The following is a 27,378-nucleotide window of genomic DNA, read 5'->3' as shown; positions in this document are numbered from 1 at the left end:
GGAGCACCTGAAGGCAGCATTTACACTCGGTCTCTCAGCTGCGTCAAGTGCACAGACATAACCAGAATAAGACCGGAAATCAAAGGCGAAAGAAAAGTATCACCATTATTCAACGCATCTTCGTCAATAAGGTGTTTTATTTTGAAAGTTATATCCGGGAAGTTCTTAGTTTCATTGTGTCTAGCTTGACGCGGGTCGCTCCTCTCCTCCAGCAGCAGCAGCATCCCTGGCTCCTCGCAGAGGACAGCGGGTGTTTATAGGACACAGGGGCCGCGGAGGGAGGGGTCCTGGTGCCGGCAGGGATCCCGACAGGCTCCGGGGCCGCCGCTGGATGGAGTCGGGCTGCATGCACACAGCAATGGCTATGGGTCTGACATCGAAAAAGGCGTCTACTCGGAGCGTCGGCGTGGAGCGAAAAAACCTCATCACGGTCTGCAGGTATATCACGACACCGACGACATTCTGGATTATTTTCAAATGCCAATCCCTGCATGCTTCTGCCCACAGTTTCCACTGACTGGCCATTAGGCTATGCAAGATGCCCTATCAGCAGTGCATCGCTGCGCAGTATGATTTAGGTGAAATAATGGCAATGGGGTAAAAAAAAAAAATGATGCAAAACAATGTTTTTATTTTTCTCAAGGCCAGAGTAATGCTGGGGATGAAGAGGCAGGTGCGTTTTCACCTTCAGGTGCCCCGCATCACATCCGCCCGTGCACTCTGAGAAAAATCCCTAAATATTCCTATAATATTCCTATATGGACTTTTAGTGCGTCTGTGATACAAAATAGTGCGTTTATAGTAATCTTATCGTGCTTAATTGTATTTTCTATTCTCTCATGCATCATAATATCCATATAATATTCCTCCAGAGGCTTGTAGTTTGTATAGTATCCTTCTGAAATGTATTAGTCGCTCTTTTCTATAATGGTGAGCTTAATTGGATCAGTCACCCGTTGGCTATATTGGAAAATGTAGCTTCAATGGGGAAAAAACACGGAGAAGTGGGTTAATACTGATGATCCAAGGACAGAGCAGGAAAGAAAACACAGCAGCAGTAGGGTTTTTCCTCCATCATTAACAAGTGAGGTTCCCATGGCCGGGGCCTTTAGGGGACAAGGGCATTTGAAGCGTTGAATGGATGGATTCCCCCATTCGCGGTGAACAATAAATTACTATCGGACACAGTGGCCAGAGAGATTAGGAGTTCCTGAGTATCAGAGACTTCGCCATCCAACACTAAACTGTCTTTATCTGAGATGAAAGCCTTTATCTGCCAGAGCCTTATACTTCACCTGACGAAGAGTCTCCATCTTCATCTTTGCAACGTGTTCAGTCGATCGTGCAGAATGCAACCAGCATCCATATAATTCACATTATATGGATGGATGTTTCTGTTCCCTGTAGGATCCAGTGGTTAAATGTTACTGGGCAAAAGTGCTAGAAGTAGGCAGCCTGAACAGTGACGTCATATCGTCATGTTTATGCAGAAATAAACATGAATATTATAAACGTAATCATGATATTTACATCTTCCCTTGTGTATCTCAGTATAAAGTTGATCTATATGTGAATTGTGCTTTTTTTCCCCTTAACCTAAAATCACTATATTATTCCTATAATATTCCTATAGGGAATTATAGAGTTGTATTCAATAGTGAGTTTATAATGGCCTTATCCCACTTATGGTACTTTTTTGTTGATCTCCCATGGTATCACTATAATATTCTCATAATTTAACTTTGGGTCTTATAGGAATATTGTTGTTTTGCTGTAATATTTGTAGTATCCCTCTGAAATTTATTATATAATCACTGTAGTTCTTAAATTACAAATTAACTAAATGGAACTCCAGAAAGTAGAGAGACATAATTGTTGTCTTAGAGACATGTAGTACCTTCCTATTATATTTAATGATATATATTTTTTCCTCTCCTACAATATCACCATAATATTCCTGTAATATTCCTATAGGGGCTTAAAATAGTGAGTCTATAGTGACCTTATCCTTGCTATATCCTAGAATTTTCCTGTAGGGGCTTGTGGGAAAATTACAGCTTTGCTTTGATATTTTTTATAGCGTCCTTGTAAAAAATTATGATTGCTACGGGTCTTGAATTGCAAATGAGGCGCAGTTATAAATGGTGTTCCAGAAAGTAACAGGGACATAACTGTTGTCTCAGACTCATGTGGGTTCAGGCGTTTGTGGCCTGTGAATGTTTGATGTGTGGCCGGTGCTGGCATGTATCTGCGTCCAGTGTGCCGCCGCTATAGGAGAAGTCAGGCTGTTTATTGTCCATCTGTCGCCCGAGGGAGATAATGTCCAACAACTGACAAGCAGCAGTGACGTCATGCCTCCAGATCTCTCTCTCTCTCTGTCTAAATGATTTTACACTTTATTTCCCTCCCACCGGCCTCGTTACGGAGCCCAGACAGCCTACATCTTCGCATCTGTGAATGTATGTGTTGTTGGAGACTGAATAAACACACAAATACAGGAAAAACACAATCTGCAGACTCTGTAATAGACACACAATCAAGCACGTTTTTTTTATTCCAGTACCTTCCTTTGTTTTTTTTTGTTTTTTTCTACAAGGTTCTGTCTGCCTTTTAGTGACACGTACAGTATAACAAAACACACAACATCACACACAGAGCATGCCTCAAAAGAAAGAAAGTTCTCACAACAGACTTAAGACACCGAGAAAAGATTAGCGAGGGCACAAAAAACACAAAAACACTTTCAGTTTTCTGGGGGCCTTCTTTCCCCACTGACTCACCGCTGCTGCTAAGACCGTTTTTTAATCCAAACACTCAAAGACGAAACACACAAGACGAGAGAGAGAGACTGAAATAAATATCAGTAACGCTTATTACACAATTTCTTTCCATTTCCTAATGAGTGACATGACGTTGATTAGGTTCAGTTGGAGGGCAACTTCTCCCAGGCTTTTGGATAAACAGAGTGAAAACATCTGTATCGCTGTCAGTTGTTGACCTTTTTCCCCTCTTCTTCTTCTTCTTCTTCTTCTTCTTCTTTATGTCCAACCATATTCCGGTCACAGTGGATTCAAGTAGTTTAAAGGTTGTGTGTGTGTGTGATCTTACAGTCTTTAATGCAGAGAGAGATCCTGAATCTGCGGGCTTGTCTTGTTCATGCAGGACACAGAGACACAGCTACTTCCACATCTTTAACCCACCTGGCTGGCTGAGCCGGGGTTAGTTGCTGGGTTAGTACACCAGCGCAAGCCTCTTGTTTTTTTTTGTATTTTTTACTAATACATATGTGTATAGATATATATATATATGTATAAAGTCTGACCTCTTTTCCCCTCACTATCACATCGTACACGTTTAACATACAATCAACACACACAGAGATTAACATTTATGAATTCCCGACAGTTCGTATGATGAAGTTCTGTCTTTTTTGCGGGACTTCAGAAAGGGTGGGGTGGGGGGGGATGCTTTGTAGGTTTTTCTATCAGGAGATGCAGTCTATCGTTGGGGTTTCATAGCAAAGACAAACTGGCATCACAGTCCCATTAAAAGTTCTGTTTAGTTGGTCTGGCATACCAATAGTTTTACCGGTTTCTCCTGTCAGAGGCGCAGGAGCTTACCGAACTTCCAATGAGTGTTTCAGTGTCTTCTCCACTATGTCATGCTTAACAGAATGAGCCTGTTTTGATGAGACGTACGTGTACAGCAATAGACATTTGTGTATAATAAAGGAAAAACCTGCTCAAACGTTTGCACCACCGCAGGGAACATTTTCTATGAGGCCTGTGTCAAGGGTTTCGACTGTAAAATACGGACAGTTTCATGGTGTTTATGATAAAACAAACTGAAACCAAGACTTCAGAATAGAAAAAGAATAATAGTAAAACACGTGGCTGCTGTCGGGTGAAAACCTTGCATCTCCAAAATGTCGACATTTCAGGAATGAAGAAAAGAAGCCTTGTTTTTAGCTTGACCAGCATTGCATTTTGGAGTTGATGTAACTGATTTTAAAAGGGTTTCATCGGCCCAATGGTGGTGAAACCCATAAAGGAGCGTGTAATCCTGAAGATAAAACACAAAAATCACCAAAATTGGAGTTGCGAGGTTTTCATCTGACAGCAACAATATCTGTTTTGGCTGAGAAGAGACTTGGTGATATTTATCATGTCCACAGCAATGGCAGTTTCATTATGATCTCCCACCTCTGTGCTGTTGCTACTGGCAACAGGTTTTATCTTAACATGGCAGGGCCGAGGCGTACCGCTGCAATCTGTGGGAATTCACATGCAACTCTCAATTAACTTTCCTCTGCCGCGTGGAACTCGGCTAAACCTGGGGAGATCAGCAGTCACAAGGGGATCTGTTTACAGGCCACACGCTGTACTGTAACGTTTACTGTCTTGCTGCATTATTCTGACTAACAGCTCTCATGCCGAGGTCCACGACTGGATGAACAGTGTTGGTGTCGACACACGGCGAACCTAAGAAAACATAGATAAGATGAGTGAGACTTCACAGGTCTGATAGAAGGTTTTACCCCTTCTGTTGCCTCCTGTGAACAAAAGGGAGAGGATGAGAAAGGAGGGAACGGTTGATGTGTTGCGTCTTACAGCTGAGGTTTCAGGTTTTTCCTGGGCGTGGCTCTGGAGTAGAGAATCAAATGTGACACAGCTGCATATTCACATCGCTTATGTTTTTTATTCTGAACAATAGTAAAGGGTGACAGTGGCTTCACTCAGTGCCACTTTCCACCTTTCTCAAGATCTCCCCCTCCCCCCTTCCCTTCCAGGAGAGGCAAAATAGGAGACATCAAAATTTGAATTGAACTCTTTGAACTTGCATGGAATAACATCGTTTTGCCGCTTAAATTTCTGCGTTTCCCCTCATTTCTGACGCCACTCTCGAACTTTAAACCTCTAAGATCAAGTACGTGAAATTACAGCATAGTGTGGTGTACGTTTGGATACAAATTTTGGCGTCTCTCGTCGGCCGGGCATCGCCTATTCTCCCACCATATCCCAGTATTTCACTGTGGCACGCTGCTGTTCTCCATATCAACCCCCTGTCAGGTTCACACTTCTGATTTACACTCTCAGTTCTTCCCAGCCCGTCGCCCTTTTTGTCCTTCTTGCACGCTGATCCCTTTACACCTCCGCTGACCATGAAACACTTTGCCCGGACGCTCGCTCACAGGGGGTGGAGAGGGGTGGGGGTGGGGGTGGGGGGGGCACACCCTACAGTACTTATATATCGTCTTTCAGTCTATTTGGATAAAGCCCAGAAATCATCACTATTGCTTGCAAGATCAAGTTTTCATCAGAGCACAAGGCATGCATTTTCTCTGGCTGTTTGTGCTGATCCAGTACAGGACGGGACCTCTCCTCCCCCACAGTCCGGGATGTTAAACACACCGTCGGCCGGTGTTTCACAATGCTGTGGCCAGTGAGGAGTCCGCCTGTGTCAGCTGATCCTGCTGGTTATGCCAAGACTAGGGAAAGAGAAAGATGAAGAAAGAGAAAGAGAAAGAGAGAAAGGAGTCAGGGAAAGGTTTATGGGGGAATGGGGGAAAAAAAAGTCACAAAAGTGAGAGGGAGTTAGTTTGAAGCTTTGTGTATTTGGGTTAATGGCGTCATTGCTGACAAATGGAGTATTGGTTATCCTAGGTGGCGGATCAAACACAGTTGTGTAAGTACAGTAGAGGAGTGAGAGAGGAGAACAAGGGGGCATTTGAAGAGAGCTGAGAGTGGGCTTGGCGGGGATCCAGGCCGAGTGAGAGGGGGCAACAAAAGAAGCTTGTCAGAAGGGCCTGCAGTTGTTTTTCAGTGTCAAATCGTACCAAGAGCATGTTGCTATTCCACTCCATCCATTTGCATTTGAGGCATGCCAGCAATTCCCGCACTTTCACTCCCCTTCAGATCGGAGGACCTCAGTTCATTTCTAATCGTCCCGCCATGACATTCCATTTGAGATAACGTTGCCTTTATACCGGGTCAGAAATGCTTCTTACCACATTAGACTTTCCTCTGTTATGATCTGAAAGGCTTTCTGAAACTCAACCCCAATACGCATTAACAAACTGGTAGCTTAGCCACAAATGAGTGGTTCCCAAACTGGGGTCTGGGGATCACCAGGGGCCCTTGAGGGGTTTCCAGAGGGTCGGCCCCATGCATAGTGAGGAATTGTTTGATTTCATCATTATTTTACTAGCTAGAAGTCAACAAGAGAATGCATAAGGATGACTACTTGTCCAGAAGTTTCACTCTGCCCACTGTTACCTCCCCACCTACACTGTAGACAGTTTGGTAATCCTGTATAAAGTCGTGTCTAACAAAACATCTTCTCAGATGGGGTTCCGTAGCGCCAAATCATATCAAATGGGAGTCTATGATCTAAGGCAAATCTATTTTGGGGGTCCTTGGTATGGAAAATATTGGGAACCCCCTGCCCTAGAATATTTAGCAAACTGGCATTGACTGCCAAGTGGATGTATGGTAACACAGAGTTTGTGGGTCACGGTGGAGTGCAGTACATACTGGCAGCTCCCTAGTTAACACACTGGAAGTGTATTATACATATGTATGACTGCGGAAACCTCAACCCAACAGGACTGACCTACTTGGTCTTCACAGAATACATTATTGGAGAGAATTCAGATGCCACTGACCTGTTTCCTTGATAAATCCTGCATGATAAAAAAAAAATCAAAGTTCCAAAAGAAAATGTAATCCAGTTTCCGCTGTCAATTTGGATAGACCCTCTGCAGGTGCTGTAGCGGCGTCCGTATGTTCCCTGTGATGGTGCTGCTCTGTTTTGTCTTTTTGTGTTGTGGAGATAAGCGCCGGTCCCCCCACCCGGCGACCACGTCCCCTCTCATCTAGAGGGTCTTGCGTTTGGGGAAGAAGGCCTTCCGAAACGAGGTGGTGGTGGTGCCTCTGCTGAAGGAGGCGCTGCCCAGGGAGATCTTGGTCTTCCCGCTGGTGATGGTGGAGGAGCCCAGAGATGTGGTGCTCTTGCCCCTGGTGATGGAGGAGCTGCCCATGGCGATCTTGGTCTTTCCCCTCTTGATGCTGGTGCTGCCCAGGGAGAGGGCCGTCTTCCCCTCGGTGATGCTGGTGTTGCCCATTGAGGAGAAGGTCGTCTTCCTGGCCCAGATGCGACGGCAGATTTCGGGGCTCACTCGACACAAAGCATCGCACACTCATGCAGCACACCCTGCTCTGCAAGCCCTTGGGGGTGATAGTAACTGTAAGCTACAATCCAGAGCAGACCAGAATGCTAAGCGTGGATAACGCTACCCCCGTGTCGCATAATGCCTTCGTTGAGCTGGTAGACGTGGGCTCTGGAAGGCCACATACCACCCATGTGTCCCTGTGAATGGACAGAGGCAGCCGTAGGTGGCCACAGCCTATCTGGGGGGACTGGGACAGTGGAACGATTGTCCCATCGCCACGACGACACCGGGCGGCTGAAGGAGACATTGTTGCAAAAGGGGACAATCTGTGGTGACATCACTTTCTTCTGAGCCATTGTTCCCTATAGCCTCTGATTATAAGACATTGCCTCTGTGTAAAGCTGTATATACCATATGTGACATGAGATGCAGAGTTGTCAGACTTGACAAATGAAAGCTTCATATTTTCCACAGTCGAAGCTTTAATCTCACCCCTCCTATCTTTGCGTGTTTTGCCTTCCATTTGAAATATGGGTGTGGCTCCTTGAGTTGCAGTTTATTATCCTTTTGTGTCCTTGTGGAATTGTGTGCACCGTGCCAAAGTCATTACAGCATTTGAGTCTTTATTTTCTTCCACCTTATGTCATTTGGGTTTTATAGGATTACATTAAAAAAGTCAGATTTATACAAAACAAAAACAATCAAGCCAAGCAGTGTTTAAGCACGGTTACTTTTATAAGCACTGTTACATCAATCAACCTTTACAGTCGTCTAGTTCAAAGCTAAAGCTGCAGAGTTCAAAATATAGACCAATATTATCAGCATGCACAATAGAACATGCTTTTATACCAACGATGTAGACATTTCGATTTCTGTACATGCACAATATACAGGACGAGGTTCTGAGGAGAACAGTGCTGACGACACACACTCTCTTGTGTCTCCACATACATCACACACAGCTGTTTCACACTTCCCCTCCCTGCCAACACACCACAAACCATCATCTCATCACTGTCACATGTGAATAATGCGATCAGCGTGGCTCCGGAAAATCTCTCTCCTTTGACTGCAAGCCCATTAGACTTGCAACTCACTTAGCACTTTCCCATTTGGGAATCCGCTCTCAGAGTCGGATATACCTTGTACAAAATAGGTGATAAATGAATAATGTCATGCCTCATTGACATAGAACTCCTGATACACATGGATCACAAACGTAGCGATTGGTTTTATATTGACTTATATTGCTACTGACCTGCTACAACTGACCAGATAGAGATATCCCCGGGTTTTTGAGTGTGTGTACAGTATTCACATGTGAAAATCCCAGTAGATGTTGCTGTGAGTTTTTTTGCCCCTAGTGAGGGTGGTTTTGACCACGGACACAGACTTGGTCCCATGGGTGCAGGTCAGAGTGGCGAGAGAGCTGGTGGTCTCGCCTCGTGTGACAGAGGTTTTGCCCACCGCTACGGTGGTGTTGCCCAGGGTTACGGTAGTTCTGCTCCAGGAGATGGAGGATTTACCCCAGGAGATAGCGTACTTAGTCTTCAGGATCGAAACCCTGCCTTTAGTGAAGGAGGTCTTGCTCGACAAGAATGCGGTTTTCCACTCATCGTTAGAGTCTCTTTTTGACTGCTTGGCTGCTTTGGGAGTCTTTGCCCTGGCTTCTGGAGTCCTGTCCATCTAGGTGGTCCTGCGCTTGGGCATCAACGCTTTGCGGAAGGAGGTGGTGGTGGTTCCTCGGGTGAAGCTGGCTCGTCCCAGAGCTACAGTCGTCTTTTCCCTCTGGATGGTGGAGTCTCCCATGGAGGTGGTGGTCACTCCCCTGAAGATGGAGGAGTTGCCCAAGGAGACGGTAGTCTTTCCCCTGGCTATAGAGGTCTTGCCCACTGCCAGGGCAGTCTTGCCCTCGGTGATGCTAGTGTTGCCCATGGAAGCGGAGGCAGTCAGCCCCTAGCGTGTGCCTGGACGCCGGCTCCTAACATGCACTCCGCATAGCCGCCCGCCCGTAGTGCAGCAGGGTGAGCGTGCGAGGTCAAAAGCCAAACTAAGGCTGTGGCAGCGGCTGCCCTAAATAGATCAGACCACAATGTATGGAGGAGGGGGAGCGAGTGATTTGATCATTCTTTGATGCTGGCCGGTCCTTTAGAGAGACGAGACCCAAAGGGACCTGGAAGCCCAGTGTGGACAAAGGCTGCAAAGACAGGGGGTTAATTGTATTGTTGTCATGACAACGCGGCCAGAGGACTGAAGGGGTACATTGTGTAATACACAAGACAATTGGGGTGACCTCAGTGTGATAAGATGGCGTGGTTCCCAAAAAAAAAAACCCTCCTTCCTGCTATTGTTGCTAGGTTCAAATACAGTAGTACATTTGTCTGCGTTGTTACAGTACACGTTCACATTTCATCGGCTTGCACGGCTCGCAACCAGCCGAAAGTTCACATTCTTCACATTCATGCCATACAAATACTACAAAATTTTTGCAAACCTTGTGTACCTTGTGTTTTTTTAATTTCTCCGTCTGTGTCTCTGCGCTTCTCTTCCAGATTCTCTGTAAAGACTCTCCTAGAAAAGTACACAGCAGAGCCAATAGATGACTCATCCGAGGAGTTTGTTAACTTCGCTGCCATTTTGGAACACATCCTCAGCCACCGCTTCAAAGGTAACACAGCAGGTAACATATATCACAGGAATAGATGGACAAGTACAGTGATTGGTTGACTGGATTTATTCGATAATCTTAAAAACAAGTACATGAATAGGATACAGCCAGAAAAATATCTTCACACATGGTTTAAAAAATCCTCAAGGATAACACAATAAAGGGCAAGGGCTTATTTCCATTGTAGTCCTCAAATACAAATGTCTTTGAACACATATGTCACAAATACAGTACATATGTCTTTGAGCATGTAAAATATAAAATATAAGATTGAATGTACCACTTAATGTAATAGTACTGTACAGAATACATTATAGACCTTAACCTAGGAAATGGAATGATTTTATTAACAAGAAACGAAGAGCATAGGTGATCACTATGAATACAGTGAGCTGTACACACTGTTGGTGTGGCTGCATGTTAACTGCGTGGGCTTCTGATATGAGTCATTCGCTGTGTTTTAACATTGGCCCAGGTTCAGGAAGCTGGTTCAGCTCAGATGGACAGCGCAGTTTCTGGGAGTATATCCGGCTGGCGTGCAGCAAGGTGCAGAACAACTGCATCGCCAGCATAGAGAACATTGAAAACATCAGCACATCACGAGCCAAGGCAAGGATATTTGTGTGTGCGAGTGTGTGTGTGTGAGACCGAGAGAGAGAGACAGAGAAAGAGAGTGCCAAAGAAATCCTTCTGTGCTCACTGACCTCTCATGTCTGCAGGGCCGGGCCTGGATTCGAGTGGCTCTGATGGAGAAGCGTCTGTCTGAGTATGTGGCCACCGCCCTGAGGGACACCAGAACAACCAGGTCAGACTGACCAGTTCAATGAGTTATAGTGGTGAATTCCTTGTTTGTTGTTTATTTTGTATCTTTGTCACTAAGCGCTCATTGCTGTGGTGTTTCTGCACTGCACTTCCCAGAGATCACCTGTCAATCAAACCTTGTCCAGTACCTTGACTTTTCCTTGGATTTTCTGTTGATGAAGTTTGAGTTTCTCTTTTCTTTCTCGGTTCAGCCATGGTGGCTATCGCTGCTCATGCTAACTACCCAGATCTTCCTCTATTTATGCCAAACAAACTGGAAACGTAAAATGCATCACTTCCTGTGCACCAGAGGATTTTTCCCACTAAAGACCTAACAGACACCGGGTGTTTAGAACAGCAGATGTAAAACCTTTCATGAACTGGCTATCGGTTGGATCACTATATCAGTCGGTGATAAAGAGTAGCAAAATGTTTATTTATATTAAAGTGCTGCGGATTATTACTTGTATGTACTCATCTGATCATGACACACTCATAAATATATGTTTCACTTCCCAGTGACAATGTATCTAATAGTTTCTTATTTACAGTTAGTAAATCTTAAAGTTCACACTGAGTGCTCAGAGGTAATCACACCTCTTCACATGGCAGGAGGTTTTACGATGATGGAGCCATTATGCTGAGAGAGGAGGCCACAGTCCTGACCGGCATGCTGATCGGACTCAGCGCCATTGACTTCAGGTGAAGACCAGTTTTGTACTTGAGAGCATCAGACCCAAATTTAGCAAATTTAGTCTGACTGTTGCAACCAAGGTTCAATAAAATATAGTAGTACTGTTTTTACCCATATGCAAAAATAGACCATATACAAGGCCATATACACCACAGAGTCTGACATATATTTCAAAGTACAAGTAGATATATTTAGGACTAATATATCCAGGCAAGCTATTTCTAAATGAATATATGTATGTATAATGTATCCTTGGATGAGCACATATATTTCAGAATAGCAGTGAATATACTCATGAATAATATATCCTGGGATAAAATATACTTAAATATATCCTATGTTAAATGTATTTCTGTACCAAGTATGTAAATGCATGTAAAAGCATGTTGAACACACATATGAAGGTGGACATTTTTGCAATTTTGACATATACAGTATTTCCTACTTATATTGTACATGTACAATATAAGGAGGATGTACAAATGTATATACATCATAAAAAGATTTGTCACACATTTTGGGTCCTGTCTCATATTTTAATTAACTCCATTCTAAAGTTAAATCATTAGCTCTATCCTAAACAAGGATTTTCCTAAACAGCAGTCTAAAGAGATTTTCTCTCTCTCTCTCTCTCTCTGCAGTTTTTGCTTGAAGGGGGAAGTTCTGGATGGGAAATCCCCAGCTGTGATTGACTACACCCCGTACCTGAAGTTCACTCAGAGGTGAGACCCATTGAGGACCCCCTGAACCATTAGCATTGCATGTGTGTGTTGTTGTGACACTCTCTTGCGTCTTCTGGTGCGTAGCTACGACTACCTGAGTGATGAGGAGGACCGGCGCAGCGTGGACAGCAGTAACAGTGAAGAGAGCGTCCCGGAGCATCCCTACATCCCCCTGGTCACCGACGAGGAAAGCTGGAGCAACAAGTGTCGCAAGATGGAGCAGAGGTTTAAGATCGTCTATGCCCAGAAGGTGATTTCACAGCCTCTAAAACCTGACACTTTTTGGCTAAGATCCGTCAGAGAGTGTAGTTGTTGCTGTTTTAAATGATTGTTCCTCACTGTGTGCTCCTACGTACAAACGTCCCAAATCCATGTGTGCGCGCTGTGCAGGGTTACCTGGAGGAGCTAGTGCGCCTGCGGGAGTCCCAGCTGAAGAACGTGGAGACGGAGAACAAGCGCCTGAGATCCAGGGTGGAGGAGCTGACGGTCCAGAGCCAGCAGGAGAAGAAGGAGCTGGAGGCCGTCGTGCTGGAGCTGCAGGCACAACTGTGAGAGTGCACACACACACACACACACACACACACACACACACACATACACTCTGTTAATTACATTCTTTAATTTGCTCTTCCACTTATAAGCACACATCAGCACTCCAACAATATATGTGCATGTTCAACAGAGGTGGAAAGAGTACCAAAATTTTGTAGAAGTAAAATTACGAGTCTAAAAATCTACTATGCAATACTAAATATTAAGGTAAGAGTAAGTTAAAAAAATACAAAAAAAAGTGCAATTACACAAAAACAGTACAGTAAAAATAGTAATTGTAATTTGTTACTTCCACCCTTGATGTTCAGGTATATATTCGCACACCTAAATGAAGAGTTATCACTTCTGAATTGATGTTTAGAATGAATCATTTCTACTGTGCTTCCTCTAGCTCCGCCCTCATCCCCTGTGACTCCTCCCACCTGGCGAAAGACCTCTCCATCCCCCTGGTCAACCAGTGGTCCACCATTAAAGACAGCCAGGGCGATGTCAAGCTGTTCCGCAGGTAAACCTACATGTGCATGTTAATGTTTTATTTTTATTTGTTTGTATTCATTGTTTTTGTGTGATGCATGAAAATAATGCATGTAAGATGAGATGGAACTTTATCTGACTTTGTTCATGATCCCTATTGAGAAATTGAGCCGTTGCAGCGGCAAATTGTAAATGGATATAACAAAGAAAATAGAACATAAATAAGAATAGAGCAAACGGGGCGTATTTAAACATCACCCAACTGACAGTTACAACACTAGAATGTGTTAAATAGAAATATATGAATGAAAAGTATGAAAATGTATGAATGTGTGCAAAATAACAGCAGCGAAACATACGAGGCAAAGAAAAAAGAATAAAAAATTTGAATGAAATGAAATGAAAATATACCAAAAATATGAGACATATACACTGAAATTAGAAAAATATGAGAATATGAAGAAAACAAATATGTGAATTTACAGTTTATATACAGGATGTGCAAAATGTGCATCACATTAACATGAACAAATCTACAGAGGCTATACATATGTGCAGAAAATGTACAGGAGTGTAGATGGAGTGTTCATTCTATCAATATAGTCAAATTACAAGGATTTTTATGCATGTGTCATGATGTTATTGATCCACTCAGGAGGAGTTTCCACAGTTTGGAGCAGCTTTCTGCCGAAGTCAGCCTGAACTCCGAGTCCCAGAAGACTGACGAGAGACAGAACGGAGACGCTGCCTGGTCCTCAGCAGGTAGAGAGACTTATACTGCGCTGTTACATGCAACATGATATATTCACTGCAGCATGTAAAATATGCAGGGATCCATACTGCTGACATTGAGCACACAGTCCCTCCGTATTTCACAGGCAGACTCACAAACACAACACCACCATAAAATCGAGGGTGGAACTACAAATCCAAATTACATTTACTCTTGTTACTGTGATTAAGTAGCTTTTTTTTATGTACTTTCACTTCTTTTAAGTATTTTTTAAAATCAGTAATTTCATGTAATAATATACTGTTTTTTTAAGCAACCAACTTTTACTCTGAGTACATTTTAAATGAGCTATATTTAGCTTTTTTTATATTTATATTTTGATTTTTTCTTACATCAGTAGTTCTACTTCTGCGTAAGTAAAATGTCATCATAGTAACAGTACTTCTAGTTGATATATCAATACTCTTTCCACTATTGCATGAAAGCCTTTCAGAGGCATCCAGGCATGCACATGTACACGCTCGTACAAAGCCACGCTTCATGCCTGCTGGTGGTGTGTTTTTGTGTGTGGGCGGCTGAAGCTATGCAGGATCAGAAGCTTGCTTTAGGGGACAGAGCTTTATTGTGTTTTTTTTTTTTGCTCTGTTTTATTCCTCCCTCCAGGAAAAGACTGCACCCCCTCCATGCTGGGTCTGTGCGGCTCGCTGGCCTCTTTACCGAGCTCCAAGTCGCTGGCCAGCCTCAAGTCCAGCGAGTGTCTGGTCAACATCAGCACTGAGCCAAGTCCTGCGCTCTCTCCCAGCTAGGAGCTACAGAACCACAACAACAACAACAACAACAACAACAACGACAACAACAGCGCTGTGAGCAGTGCCGAGCCTACAGCCAACCCGATCCCCCAGCCTGTCTGCCTGGTGATGCTGCGTTGACCATGACCAACCACCCAGCCGCAACCCCCCCCGCTACCATCAACAGCTCCATGGGAATTCAACGGGAAAGCCTCGTCGCCCATATCTGGATTTTTGTACGGACGGATGGATGGACGTGTTAGTTATGATGAAGCTGAGCCCGCTCTACTCTTCGCTCGCACTCTCCTCCCACCGCCAGTTCATAGTATCTGTGAATCCCTTCCTTCAACATCATGCAATACCTCTGGAACCTTTGATTTTCAGACCTTTCTAAAGCATCCGTTTATCTCTTTAAACTGTTCTCCTGTCCTGCTCCTCCTCTGAATGTTATTATTCTGTCCATTGCATCGTCCGTGTGTTAGTGTGCCCTCGCTGTTGGCCTGTTTTACTCTATTTCCCGTCAAAATGTAACCAAAACAGCAGCTACAGCTCTTCGGATGCAGTCAGAGCATTTGCCAAGAGAGATGTGATGATCATATTCAGAGGTACACATTATCCATATAGAGGATGGGATTCTACAGACTGTCCTGACAGTAACTGGATGCTGATGGAGAGTGTTCCTAGAGTAGCATTAAGAGGTGTGTTTGATGAGTGTGACTGAATCATATCAGCATCAAAGTCTGGGGTCCCCTGACCCTGAAATGCCATATCATCACCTTGCTTGAGTAATCAAACATTACTGTTACAGTATGTGTAAATCTGTGCAGCAATTTATTGATTCTATCAAATCTTATGCTCCCACCTCTGTTAATTTATCTTATTTTTATCCAGTCTAGCTATATGTTCTTTTTACATGTATACATTTGGTTATTTTTTCTTTGATGCCGGCTGTTTTTTGTTGCAATAAACTGCCTTTTTTCCGTTATGTCTGTCTCTGACTGTCTGTGTTGGCTGCTCCCTGCTGCGGAGATTGATTACTGGGTTTCTAGTTACAAGGAAAGACATCAAAATGGTTAAAAAAAAACAAAAAACAGGAGGTTTATGGAGTGAACAACCTGTTGCATGGGATAAACATGCTAGTGTACAATGTTATGGTTAACTCATACAATGTGTAACCTACCATAAATATACTGAATTGTAACTATTTCCTAAAAACAACCACGATAAACATATTCAGTACGTATTCTTGACAGGAATGTAGATAATTTATAACAATCACATTACTTATTTTACCAGCAAGTCCACATGTGTGTGGACAGTGTCTTAATTCAAGCGATGCCTGTAGATGGATCAAAATATCCCTTGACTGACTGCAGCCATAGAACTCCAATGAACAGTGAGTAAGACATTTATTTAATTGAAATCACTGGTGTAACAATAAATGTGCTCAAGGAAGTGCTTTTATACCAATAGCACAGAGCCGTGGAGATGGAGTGGACTGAGCAGTCAGCAGGTTAAAGAGACGGTCCATTAATTAACCTGGAGGACCTGGGTTCATGTCCTGATGTCAGCAAGCATCCACCCTGCTGAAGTGTCCTTGTGCAAGACACTGAATCCCTACCAGCTCCAGAGGTACTGCTCTGTAGCTGACCTCTGACCTCTGACCTCCCTGTCTGAGAGCAAGAGAAAAGAGAATTTCCCTGTGGGGATCAATAAAATATCACATCATTATTATGATTTGTTACAGAATCAGGAACTATTTGTCTTTTTATTCAGAGGTCCATTCAAATTAATGTGAGCTGCAGTTGGTGCTGATTGGTCATGATTCTTCCTTCTTCAGGGAGATTCCTTCAGAGAGCGCCGCTTCCCTCAGCAGTCACAGAGCGGCAGACTGGAGTGGGTGAGCTCCGTTCACCCCACCCAAACTGTTTTATAATGAAATTCAGTAGATATCAAAAGTCAACACACCCTCTGGATTCAGATTTTCTCATCTGATTTCCCCTGATGATATCTTCCAGTACACATCCGCTCAATTTCCTTCAGGAGTACAGCCTCAGTACTCATCATGCACGAAGGTCTCAGAGTCTGTTATTCAGTGTCATTATGGAGCCCAACAGCAAGCTTTCTGTAGTCTAAATACTGTAGTTGGTGGCATTCCACTGACCTCCAGTGACATGTGTGAGTAATGCATGAGTTCAGTTCATCCGGCCCCAGTAAAAGCCCTGAAGCCTGATGGGAGGACATGCACGTGCTATTACAGTTTCGTTTTAAGACATGGGGCTTGGTGGGGGAAAATATATTCTGTTCATGCCGTTCAGTGATGATGTCGCTTAGTAAACATCCATCCAGCTACAGTATTATCAGTTTGTGTTAGTCTGGTTGTTTCCCACCAAGTTTTCTAGCCTTACTAACTAGCTGGATAGCTTAGTAGCAAAAGAAACATCAAAATGTATAAGTGTTATTGAATAACGGAGAAGGGTTTTTGCTCTTGTTTTGAGTTGTTTTTATCACAGATCAAATAATGACATGAATATAAGTGAAGTGCTGCTCATGCATCATAAGTGCATTATAAGCTCATTGTGAGTGTGTGAGTAATTATTATAACTACAGAATGATATAACAAACAATGTGCAAATTAGGAGATTGGATCATTTATGGGCCAACTGTAAAGTTAATGGCGTGATATTAAATTGAATGTAATTCTCTGGTATTTGATGATTATATTGTAAGAAAAGTTTATGCTTATGGATTTCTAATCTACTTGTAATGCAGTCCAACGTATTTTAAGTGTGACAGTGAACATTCCTGTGTCATTCTTTTACTGCCCCATATCCAAATAAAATAATAGTGAAAATAAACTAGTCCTCATTTTGCTGGGGGACTCCGTGAGCCACTTCAAGGACCCCTGGACAAACCCCAATTTGGGGACCACACACACACACACACACACACACACACACACACACACACACACACACACACACACACACTGAATAGACCAGGGGAGGAGGGGAAGGGCCATGCCCCGCATAGTGGTGGAAAGAATCTCAACAAAGTGGGTGGGAACTTGAAGTTTTTGCGGGGCTTTCCCTTCAGAGACAGACACGTCAGATGACCAATAAGCACTCAGTAGTATTCTGCAGGAGCCAACCAGACGGAGATTTGGCCCCTTGGCATCATACACTACACGAGATAGTTGCACAGGTTGAGCTGTTGTGTTGTCACTTCGCACACAAGGGAAATAAGCAACGATGTGCGAGGAGCGCGCAGCCAGAAGCCTACAGATTTTATCCTCTGCTCTTAAGATGAAGGATAACTCGGGATCTGTGATGTGTTAAACCGCAAAACTCACTCAGCTCAGGCTCCTGGCTCTTCAATCCGAAACAGAAGCTGAAAGGAAAACCATGGTCATCACAAAAGAAAGCTCAAGCTGGGTGCCTAACGAGAGGCCCGAGCACAGTTTTGGGTGATCACTGATTATTAACTGGATGCGATCAGAAAAAGCCTGCGCTGAGCACAAGTCCGCTGAAAGACGACAGAAGAAAAAAGCAAAGCAGCGTGTTTTTCCCATACATTTATTTCGCCTGGTGAAGAAGAGAGTGGGGGATGTCGTGCAGAAGTGGAGCGCCTCGGGGGGGCAACAACCCCAACCTGCAGCCCCTCAGAGCCACTGTCCCGTACCAGCTCCAGAGGAATAAACCTCTGCTCTGCAGGGATGTCAAGGGTAAATACACACAAAAGAGAGGCTGTTTAAGTCATCCGTTATGTCCATGTGTTCCACTGCTGAGAAGTTGGTTTAGTGTTAGTTTGTCCATCATCATCCTCAGTAATGATGATATTTGATACTTTATTATTATGGTATAATTTACACATTGTAACACATTATGGCACATTATCATAATTACATATACATCCATCCGTCATTTTACTTGATCTGTGAACTAGAAAGTACAAATATAACATGCTACAAGACTGTTGAGTCAGTAATGTAGGCCATGTATGTATGTCATGAGGGATAATTTGGACACTCGTCACCCCGCCTGCACTCTGACCTCTCTCTCTGGTGCCATACACACACAGCAGCAGCTTCACAGGCCTCTTGTTTGTTCTGGGTGTCCTGTTCATCATGTGTTTGACTGTAGCCATGAAACTCAAGTGTGTATGTGGCGGTGTTTATTTATACATTGTCTGCCCTGCGAAGCGGGGTGATGGGAACCTGTGTGTGGTGTGTGTGTGTGTGTGTGTGTGAGTGTGTTTGGGTTGGGGGTAGACAGAGTGGCCTGTAGGAACTGTTGCCAGTCTTGTGTCTTTGGACGGCTTTGCTCCTAGCTCAGTGGCATGGTCCACACCTGCCAGAGATTACATAGAGCACACACACACACACACACACACACACACACACACCTACATCCACTGCATGCTTACCACCAGGCCCTTTGAGCAAAGTAGTGGGGGAGGCAGCCTGGGAGCTATTCTGTGAACAACTGCCACTGCTGTTAGAATAGTGTTGAGCCTCTTAAAGGGTGTTAGGAGAGTTTTTATATAAATGTCTTTATTCTGTTTGCAGTGTTGCTGCAAGCTAAACATGATCGCACATGCATGAGTTTGCAGTACTTCTGCAAGACACAAAATGTTTTGACAGGTACCGAGTTAAGCCTTACCCAATCCCATCCTCGAGCAACAACATAACCAATTGACCTAATGTGTTTTATGTGTGTTCCCGCCAGCTGACAGGACCACGTCTCGACCACCCAAACCCACCATCCGCCGAACCCTGTCCCTGGACGCCATCGTGGGGCCCTACCTGCAGGGACAGTGGCCCAAGGAGGCAGAGAGCCCAGGCGTTACCTGCCTCAATGACAAAGCCACACAGGTGGGTTCATCTTAAAGGTGATATGTGTATCATTTTTACACATCAATATATCATGTCAAATTCATTGTCATACCTTGGTATAATTACTGTAAACAAAACATTGTTGAAGCTATTGGTAGCCTCTATATCACGCCAGCAGTATTGTTATTGGTAGTGTTTCTCAAAATTAAGACCACATTTCCCATAAACCCCCTTGCTTTCAGTCACAAAGAGGATGTTGCTGTTTGTTTTCTCTTTGGCTTTACTGAAGAGGATAAACATGTTGGAAGTTATTACTTCAGCTCTGTTTACACTGGAAGCACAGCGGCCTCTTCCTGTTTTGTGCCATAAAGCAATATCGCTTTGTGCCATAAAGCAATACAGCAGATTTCCCTCCAAATCTGACCCGGTGTCACACAATGTAAAATGAAGAGTAGAGGCTGGTAGAGGCTGACAGTCTTCTCAGCGATGGTCTTGTTCGTTTGCAGTAATTATACTAATGTTTCAAAATGAATGTGGTAATGATTTATTGCTGTTAAAATGCTACACATAGCACCTTTCAACCCAGAGGTATAAAAATACCATTATTATTACTTGATATAATACATGCTGGAGGCTATTTTGTATTTCTCAGGCTAATCACAGATGGACCTCCGCTAGAAAGAATTGACCGTCATCTGAAAGCAGGTTACTCGGTAGAAAACAAACGTTGCTCTGCTTTTTATTCATGTAAATGATTGCTATAGAGGGCAAGATATGTGAAGTTGGTTCTGCAGGTGTCTAGTGGTTCCAGTTTGACGCTGTGGGTGGAAGGCAGCCAACTGGAAATAGTTGTTTTTGTTCTTCCCAACCTCTGCTGCTCTTCCCTCGTGCCCCCCTCCACTGTATCTGCCCTCAACTAGTGCACAAAGCCTCAGCTAACATTACCAAGCTGCTCCGCTACGTCTTCGTTCTTGACACAGTTTAAACCCGAACAAACCCCTTTGCCTCCATTGTGAAGAACAGACCCCTCCTGACCTCATTATACAGACACCCCATCCCCCAGCACCCTCCTCAACCACACACACACACACACACACAAACCACCGGCACCCCTCCCAGCACCTCTCATACCCTCCCCCTGGCATAGTTCCTCCGCATTACTTCAGATGATATAACTGATTGTTCGCCATTATTTCATTCTTCTTTAGGCATTACAGTTTCTCACTCAACCACTTTTGCAAGTTTGTAGTGGGAGTTGGAGGTAGAATGACAGACTGGTAGAGATACTCAGATTCCAATATTATTTGATTATGAAATCTATTTTGGCTACATTGTGAATGTACAGATATGTGTATATGTATTTTCTATCATGTTAACAGTGAGAATTAACTTATTTTAGACTGTCAAACATGAGGCTGAGTTGTCCACACTGGAAACATTAGCCATGCCACAGCAAATGCTCTGCCTATGAGTCTTTTTATAGGTTTGTGTCCCATGATATCCCCGTTCATGTTTTGAGGTGGTGGTGGTGGGGGGGGCGGGGGGGCATTTGGGTGGTGGAAGCTGTAACTCTACACCGACGTCACTGTATAACTGACTCGTGTTGCTCTCTGACTTATTTAGCCAGGCGATCTGACTATGAGTCCACTAGGTAGGGCAGAAGATGGCGTCAGTGTTTTATACTTACAGATTATAACTCCCCTCTGCAGTGAGATATGGCATCAGCTTGGAGCGCAGTAAGATGTCTCTGAGCGGCGAGGACAGAGGACAGCTGTGAGGGCCGGGACCCAACAGAGCAGGCAGGACAGGACGAGCGAGAGCTAAACTGCTTTGTGTAATGCTAGCTGAGATTGGCTTATGAATGATATGGACGACGGTGAGCGAAACAGATTGTTTGCAAGCTGAGTGCGTGAAGCAGCTGACTCGGAGCGTGGAGGGACCAGAGTTGAGAGAGCCTGAATCTGTGGTTCAGCTGAGACCGGGATTTACCTGGTGATGATGATGAACCGCCATTCACCCGCTCCCACCCAGCAGCCAGCAGCGGTCACCCCGGCGCCCGCTGCCAGAGGATCAAGAGTCAATGTGAAGAAGTCGGTATGGACATTCCACTGCTAGGTGTGGCTTCTCAGCCCGCTTAGGACTGAAAAGTAGGAGGATATTGAGTTATGATTGACAAAGTGCACAGAAATTCATCTAGTTGGCTGTTTGTGTGAGCAGTTCCCCTCTACGGTACATGGCTTTGTGAATAACAGGGTTTCCGTATGTGTGCACTGGGGTGTTGAGCTACGCTGATAGTTGCACTGTATTTATGGCCTTTACGATGATGTGGTTTGGATGTTTTCTTTGTGTGTGGAAACGGGGTTGTTTTGCAGCTAGAGCGGTTTTCTCATTGCCTTCCTTTGCACAGCTGTTGCGGGGCAGGTGTGCAAGACAGCTGTGGGGCTCCACTTCTGTCTTATATTCAAAGTCTTAGTGTTGCTTGGAGTTCACCGGGTTTAACAGAAAATGGTTTTACTCTGTAACGGGCCTCCAAAAGGTCAGCCCAGCTGACAGACAGAATTATCGCGAATGGCATGAAGCCATTTTCTACCAAAAGCCCCAAAGGTTCAATAGCTAAAACACATGACTCATTATGTTTATTCAACAGCATATTTTTGTGGTAAGTATGCCTCTAGAGAACGTATCTGTTTTTCTCCAAAGACACCAAGCTCTTGGGCAGAGGAGACCCGGGGAAGGAGAAGTGTCGGCGGACACAAGCGCTCGGCATCATGGGGCAGCGCAGAACACTTGAGGGAGGCAAGTGTTTCAGTTTAGCTATCATCACCTTATAAGTTCATTTATGCATTAATCAGCATTTTTCTCTCTCTATGAATCACACACACACCCTTTACTCCTCAGCTGTTACTCCTCAGTGATAAGATAAAATGAAACATTAATGATCACTGTGGGGAAATTGGGTAATCTTTCCTCTAACCCTTTCAAAAAGAACTGCAGTGACTCCTAACCCAGTTTCTCTCTCCTCTGCCCTCAGGTGGCCAAGCTGAGGCACCAGCTGCAGAAACGCTCCCGCCATGCCCCTCCCCCCGCGGGATACGAGCTCCCCCACCACCCCCTACCTGCCGGCCATGCTGCAGGCATCACTCAGGTAGCCTATGCAACATGGCAAACTTAGGACTTGCCACTTACTGTTACTATAGTAGGTAAAATATCCCAGCACACTATGAAGATTAAAGCCTGACTATGGTTATCTGGTAACTGTGTCACCTTAGGGAAAAATAATGTAAAACAAATGTTTAATGAGAAGTGAGATAAAGACACAAAGTTTTCATGAATACTGCTGATGCCAAACTGTCTTTCCCAGGCAGACTAGGCAGAAGCTAGCAACAGGGATATAAAAAAAACGGTGGGGCTTTTCTTAGGAGCTGCTGTCATCGAACCTGCTGCGCTGCTGCCATGCTAACACAGAAAGACAATTTGAAACCAACATACCATACTGTACAATTCAGGCACAACCAGTATAGAGTCACAGAGCCGGCCCTGGGTGCATAATTTTAACAACACTCCAAAACACAAACAGTGCATATTTGAGCACATAATCAGGCACACACACACACACACACTACACCTGCCTCAGTCTGTTGTTTACTTGGTCTTTCCCCAGACAATGCCCCTGATGCCGCTGAACAGACTCGCCCCCCGGCTGAGGCGTAGTGTTGAAGGTCTCAACCTCGAGCTGGAGGAGGTGTTCGTGACTGAGAAACCTGACGATCAACACGAGGTTAGGCTACTGAGCTAATGGTTACAACCAGTGATGTGGCAGCAAATTAAAAGATCGGCAAACCACCAGTATGAACAAAAATCAGTTATATTTTCAGAAGAGCATTAATTTATGCTTTTTCTCCCTTAAAAGACCCAATCCTCATATAATTTGCATTCATTTGTTGCTACTTACTATGTTACACTATCAGTCAAAGGTTTGGACACATGTATTTTTCTTTGTTTTTACTATTTTTCACATTTTAGAATAATTGTAAAGACATCAAAACTCTAAAACACAAATGGAATTATGCAGTTCTCTGCAGATTCTTTAAAGTAGCCGCCCTTTGCCTTGATGGAAAGGCAAAGGCTTTGGAAGGAAATTCATACATAGGCATCAACTTCACTATTTATATTTGTCTAAGAAACACATTTCAAGCATTTAAGCATAAGCCTTTAGATCAAAATAGCTTTAAGAGAATGAAAAACAGCATATTCAATCAGGTGTGTCCAAACTTTTGACTGGTAGTGTATATACTGTGATTTTACGGCGGGTATGTTGAGTTCAGGTGGGTTTACCCTTCACTACATCCCTTTGGCCATTCTTATCCTGCTCTCTTGTTTCCTTAGCTACTTTCTCTGACCCGTCCACCTGTTTCCTCCTGGATGTTCCAGATTCTGGACGTCCCAGACGGCCACAGGGCCCCAGTCCCTGCCCAGAGATGCAGCAGTGGCTCCCAAAGCGAGCCGTCCCCGGCCCCTCCGGATCCTTCCCTCCTCTCTCCATCTCAGTCCCCCTGTCCCCTCGACCCATCGCTCCTGACGCCTTCACAGTCCCCCTGTCACTTGAATCCGTCTCTTCTGTCTCCGTCACAGTCTCCCTGTCCCATGGGAGAGCCAGGTGAGACTACTGTGCATTTTATTGGCTTGGTTTGTGGTGTAATCTCAGCCTGTAACCTGGCGTATTAAAGTGAAAGGTACTGCTTTATTTGGATAGTCCAATATTGATACTCAACTATCAGGTGACAAAAATGGATATTCAACAAAGTATCACTTGCTTATTTGGTGCATCTCCACAGACTATGTAACCCTAACCTGACCCTATTTTTAAACATAAACCCAACCCTAAGATTAACCTCGGCCCGACATTGGATATCTATAGACTACTTTTCACACAATTATGAGTATCACTTGAAACGCAGTAGTTCTTTTTAGTGAAACATTATAGTCACTTGTTAGGAAGTCGAGCATTAACATTGGACTATTCAAATAAAGTGTGACCAAGTGAAATATCATTGTATATTTTGACCCAACGATTCTCTTTCAGTTGATCTCTGTTTATCGAGGTATTACTGGTTAAAGTTTGCATGTTTCTGTCCCTGGTGCAGAGCCGGTGGAGTGTGAGACCCTCTGCCCTTCTCCGTCGACGTCGCTCCCTCCGTTTGCTCTGGATCCTCCTCTGCTGCAGCCCCCCTCCTCCTCCTCCTCCTCCTCCACCTCCTCCACCTCCCCCCGTCCCAACAAAACCTGCTCCTTCCAGAGGGAGCCGCCTGAAGGCTGTGAGCGAGTTCGTGTGTGCGAAGAGGCGATGTAAGTAACATTTTTAACGACCAGAACTTCATATATAGATCATAGGGATGGGACGATATATCGAAATTCAATATATCGCGATACAAAAATGTGACAGAAAATACGTATCGTGGGGCAGAGAAATGAATTGCGATATTAGCTACATTTTATTCTGCTGTAGTAATCACAAATGAGACGGCTTGACCATCACAATTTCACAAGCTCTCCATTGAAACTATATTATTTTCACTTTGTAATGACATTTTTAAGTTGTTGTTTACATTCTAGCAGGCCAATGCTAGAAAGATTTGTGGCTCAGAAATAAACACAATCCTGCACAGTTATACTTTGTCGTCATTTAACTTTTATTTATCACATTGTATCGTGGTTGTATCCATGCATATGTAATTCATTCACACTTTTGTTTGTTTGAGCTTGCCCTTGGCCTTTTGATATATAAGAATCATCGTTTACTGTACAAATGTGTTTTATCTTATTAATATTTCTGCTTGTCTTTCATGCCAACGTGGGCCTAATTTGTTATTTTATCGTATCCTGTTTTTAAACATTGTGCATTATGTTTTGGATGTATATTGTGTTTTAGTGGGACCCCAGGAAGAATAGCTGACACCCTTGTGCACAGCTAAAGGGGATCCTTATCAATAAACAAATAAAAAAAGCATTCTCAAGCGTCTTTCTCCCCCTCTCTCTCTCTCTCTCCTCCTGCAGGTCTGCCTGTCAGGGCGAGCCTCTCCTCCAGCCGTCCTGCCCTGACCCCAATAAAGTCAACTTCACCCCCCACGGAGGCTCGGCCTTCTGCCCCGTCAGTCTGCTGAAGCCCCTCCTGCCCTCCATGGACCTGCTGTTCCGCGGCCTGTCGGTTTCTCCCGTCACGGGCTGCCCGGGCCAGGCCTCCCCCACCAGGCAGCTGGGCATGCAGTAGGCGGATACCGAGCGGACTCTATCGGGGCTCTATCAGGACTCGACCGCACTGCGAACACCGCCGGGGGGGGGATTCTTCTGGAACTGGAGGAGAAGTGAAGACGTTTTATATGTACGACGACAGCGGATCCCTGTCGTCGTCTCGTCCATCTCTGCTGTAACACGCCGTCTCGTCAGTCTGATCAGAATCAACGCCTGACAATAAACATTTGTTACTGTTATACTTCAGATTAACTCTGCTCTAAAAAGTCCTTCTTGACTGATTTACTGATTGTTCCCGCCTGCAGGGAGCTTGGACTCACAGCTGATAATTACTTGATCGGCACTTAAATTGTTCCACAATTGCCCCGTGGTGCCTTTCTTTTTTTTTTCAAGGATGTCTGAACTTTTGACATGGTTCTCCTCTGATAAATTTGAATGGCGTTTTAGTTATCGTTTCAGCGTATTAGAGTCTGCATTCTGCCCGGTATGTTTTCATTTGATGTCAGAATTTCATGTGAATTCAGTGTCAAAACCAGAAGCACTTAGTACACATGTTGAAATGGGTATTACTATCTTACTATCCATTACTATTGATTACTATCCCAGTAAAGTGTCATTACGTTTAGATAAACTTAATTTGATAGACTTCACTGGTGAAAGAGGGGCAGAAGTACTTGATGAATTTGTTCTTGAAATGTCAGATAAACTATTGGTTGAAGAGAGATGTTTTCCCAGTATTTTCATAGGGCCCATTCATAGTTTATGGTGCTTTTCTACAGATGTATTTCTAAGGAGTTTTCAACTTTTTTTTGTATTTTTGGAAGAAGTAAGGAAGCTGGTGATATTGTTTTTGTATTCATATAAGAAATGGGCTCATCGGTTCATGATGATGGACCTTTCTGTTTACACTTCAATCGTTTAAAGTTACTTATGAGCAGGGATGGACATTTTATTAGCCTTACTAGCCAACAGAGGGTGTTATTTTCTCCAGACTGTTGCAAACTTCACTCAGCAGAATTTGAATGGGTCAAATTGAGTTTGTTGTGATTTAGTGGTTTAATAAGCACTCAATTATCAGGTATTCCCCCCCATAATAAGAGAGAACAGTTAACACTTCAGTCCCATTTCTGCTTGAGTGTAGCTTTGGTCACACTGTGCCAGTGTTTTAAGTATTCACTTTGATTTGGCATAATTTGATTTCCCTCTGCTTGAATAGCCTATTATTGTTCATATTGACAATGAACTGTTTGTCCGTATGATCCTATGCATCATTGAATTAAAAAAAAAAAAAACCCCAAAAAAACATGTTCTATAAAAATGTCACAGCAGAAGCAGAAGTAGATGCAAATGGACAATCAGTATCATTTGTATAGCTGTATTTTTCAGGGTTGGGTCAGACCTGGGTGTGCAACCTCCTTTTACTTTTTTCAGGTGAATATAGTTTAAAACGTTTATTGTGACGTTGATATTTTAATGAAAATAAAATCCCAAACAACTTTTGTGGACGCCGGGATTCCTTTCAATAGTCGCATACTGACAAGGTTTCGGGTGGTTTTCTTTGTTGTCATCTGTGCCTTTGACACGTGGATTTGCGGTTTTTGAGTTGAAGCACCGCCTTTTTTCTAAACTCCGCTTTGCGATTGGCCGAAAGTGGCTCACTATTGCCTTATATGGCCCAATGAGATTCATCCA

General features: G+C 43.9%; 4 protein-coding genes across 7 annotated transcripts; 2 read left to right on the top strand and 2 right to left on the bottom strand.

Annotated features, from left to right (window-relative positions):
• The first annotated feature begins 331 nt into the window (after positions 1-331).
• On the top strand, positions 332-15,588 carry rundc3aa (RUN domain containing 3Aa). Of its 3 annotated transcripts, XM_071909799.2 has the most exons (12): positions 332-438; positions 9,724-9,851; positions 10,315-10,448; positions 10,559-10,644; positions 11,253-11,342; positions 11,976-12,056; positions 12,141-12,306; positions 12,447-12,604; positions 13,000-13,113; positions 13,738-13,840; positions 14,479-14,636; positions 14,684-15,588. In XM_071909799.2, the coding sequence occupies exons 1-12, from the start codon at positions 332-334 to the stop codon at positions 14,742-14,744; spliced, it is 1,386 nt and encodes a 461-aa protein (XP_071765900.2). In that variant the 3' UTR covers positions 14,745-15,588. The 3 variants fall into 3 exon arrangements, with proteins under 3 accessions (XP_071765900.2, XP_071765903.1, XP_071765901.1); XM_071909802.2 differs by having other exon boundaries at positions 9,724-9,839; positions 13,738-13,844; positions 14,479-15,588; XM_071909800.2 differs by having other exon boundaries at positions 13,738-13,844; positions 14,479-15,588.
• Positions 3,169-7,165, bottom strand: LOC139919921 (uncharacterized). Of its 2 annotated transcripts, none has more exons than XM_071909803.2 (2): positions 6,665-7,165; positions 3,169-4,481 (listed from the first exon to the last, which is right to left on the bottom strand). In XM_071909803.2, the coding sequence occupies exon 1, from the start codon at positions 7,121-7,123 to the stop codon at positions 6,875-6,877; it is 249 nt and encodes an 82-aa protein (XP_071765904.1). In that variant the 5' UTR covers positions 7,124-7,165; the 3' UTR covers positions 3,169-4,481; positions 6,665-6,874. The 2 variants fall into 2 exon arrangements, with proteins under 2 accessions (XP_071765904.1, XP_071765905.1); XM_071909804.2 differs by lacking the exon at positions 3,169-4,481 and adding an exon at positions 5,267-5,488.
• Positions 7,947-9,106, bottom strand: zwi (zwilling). The gene has a single exon (XM_078284884.1). The coding sequence runs from the start codon at positions 9,104-9,106 to the stop codon at positions 8,858-8,860; it is 249 nt and encodes an 82-aa protein (XP_078141010.1). The 3' UTR covers positions 7,947-8,857.
• Positions 15,589-17,851: 2,263 nt separating the features above from the next.
• On the top strand, positions 17,852-27,164 carry fam117aa (family with sequence similarity 117 member Aa). The gene is given in 9 exon segments (XM_071909808.2): positions 17,852-18,327; positions 19,331-19,476; positions 22,138-22,233; positions 22,469-22,582; positions 23,099-23,215; positions 23,869-24,094; positions 24,582-24,783; positions 25,492-25,673; positions 25,676-27,164. Coding segments are annotated over 9 exon segments (1,329 nt in total). The 5' UTR covers positions 17,852-18,209; the 3' UTR covers positions 25,804-27,164.
• Positions 27,165-27,378: the final 214 nt, after the last annotated feature.

Source organism: Centroberyx gerrardi, chromosome 7, assembly GCF_048128805.1.
Source record: "Centroberyx gerrardi isolate f3 chromosome 7, fCenGer3.hap1.cur.20231027, whole genome shotgun sequence".
In the NCBI taxonomy this organism is placed as follows: domain Eukaryota; kingdom Metazoa; phylum Chordata; class Actinopteri; order Beryciformes; family Berycidae; genus Centroberyx; species Centroberyx gerrardi.
The sequence above is the reverse complement of the archived record's forward strand: the minus strand, read 5'-3'. Positions and strand labels throughout refer to the sequence as shown.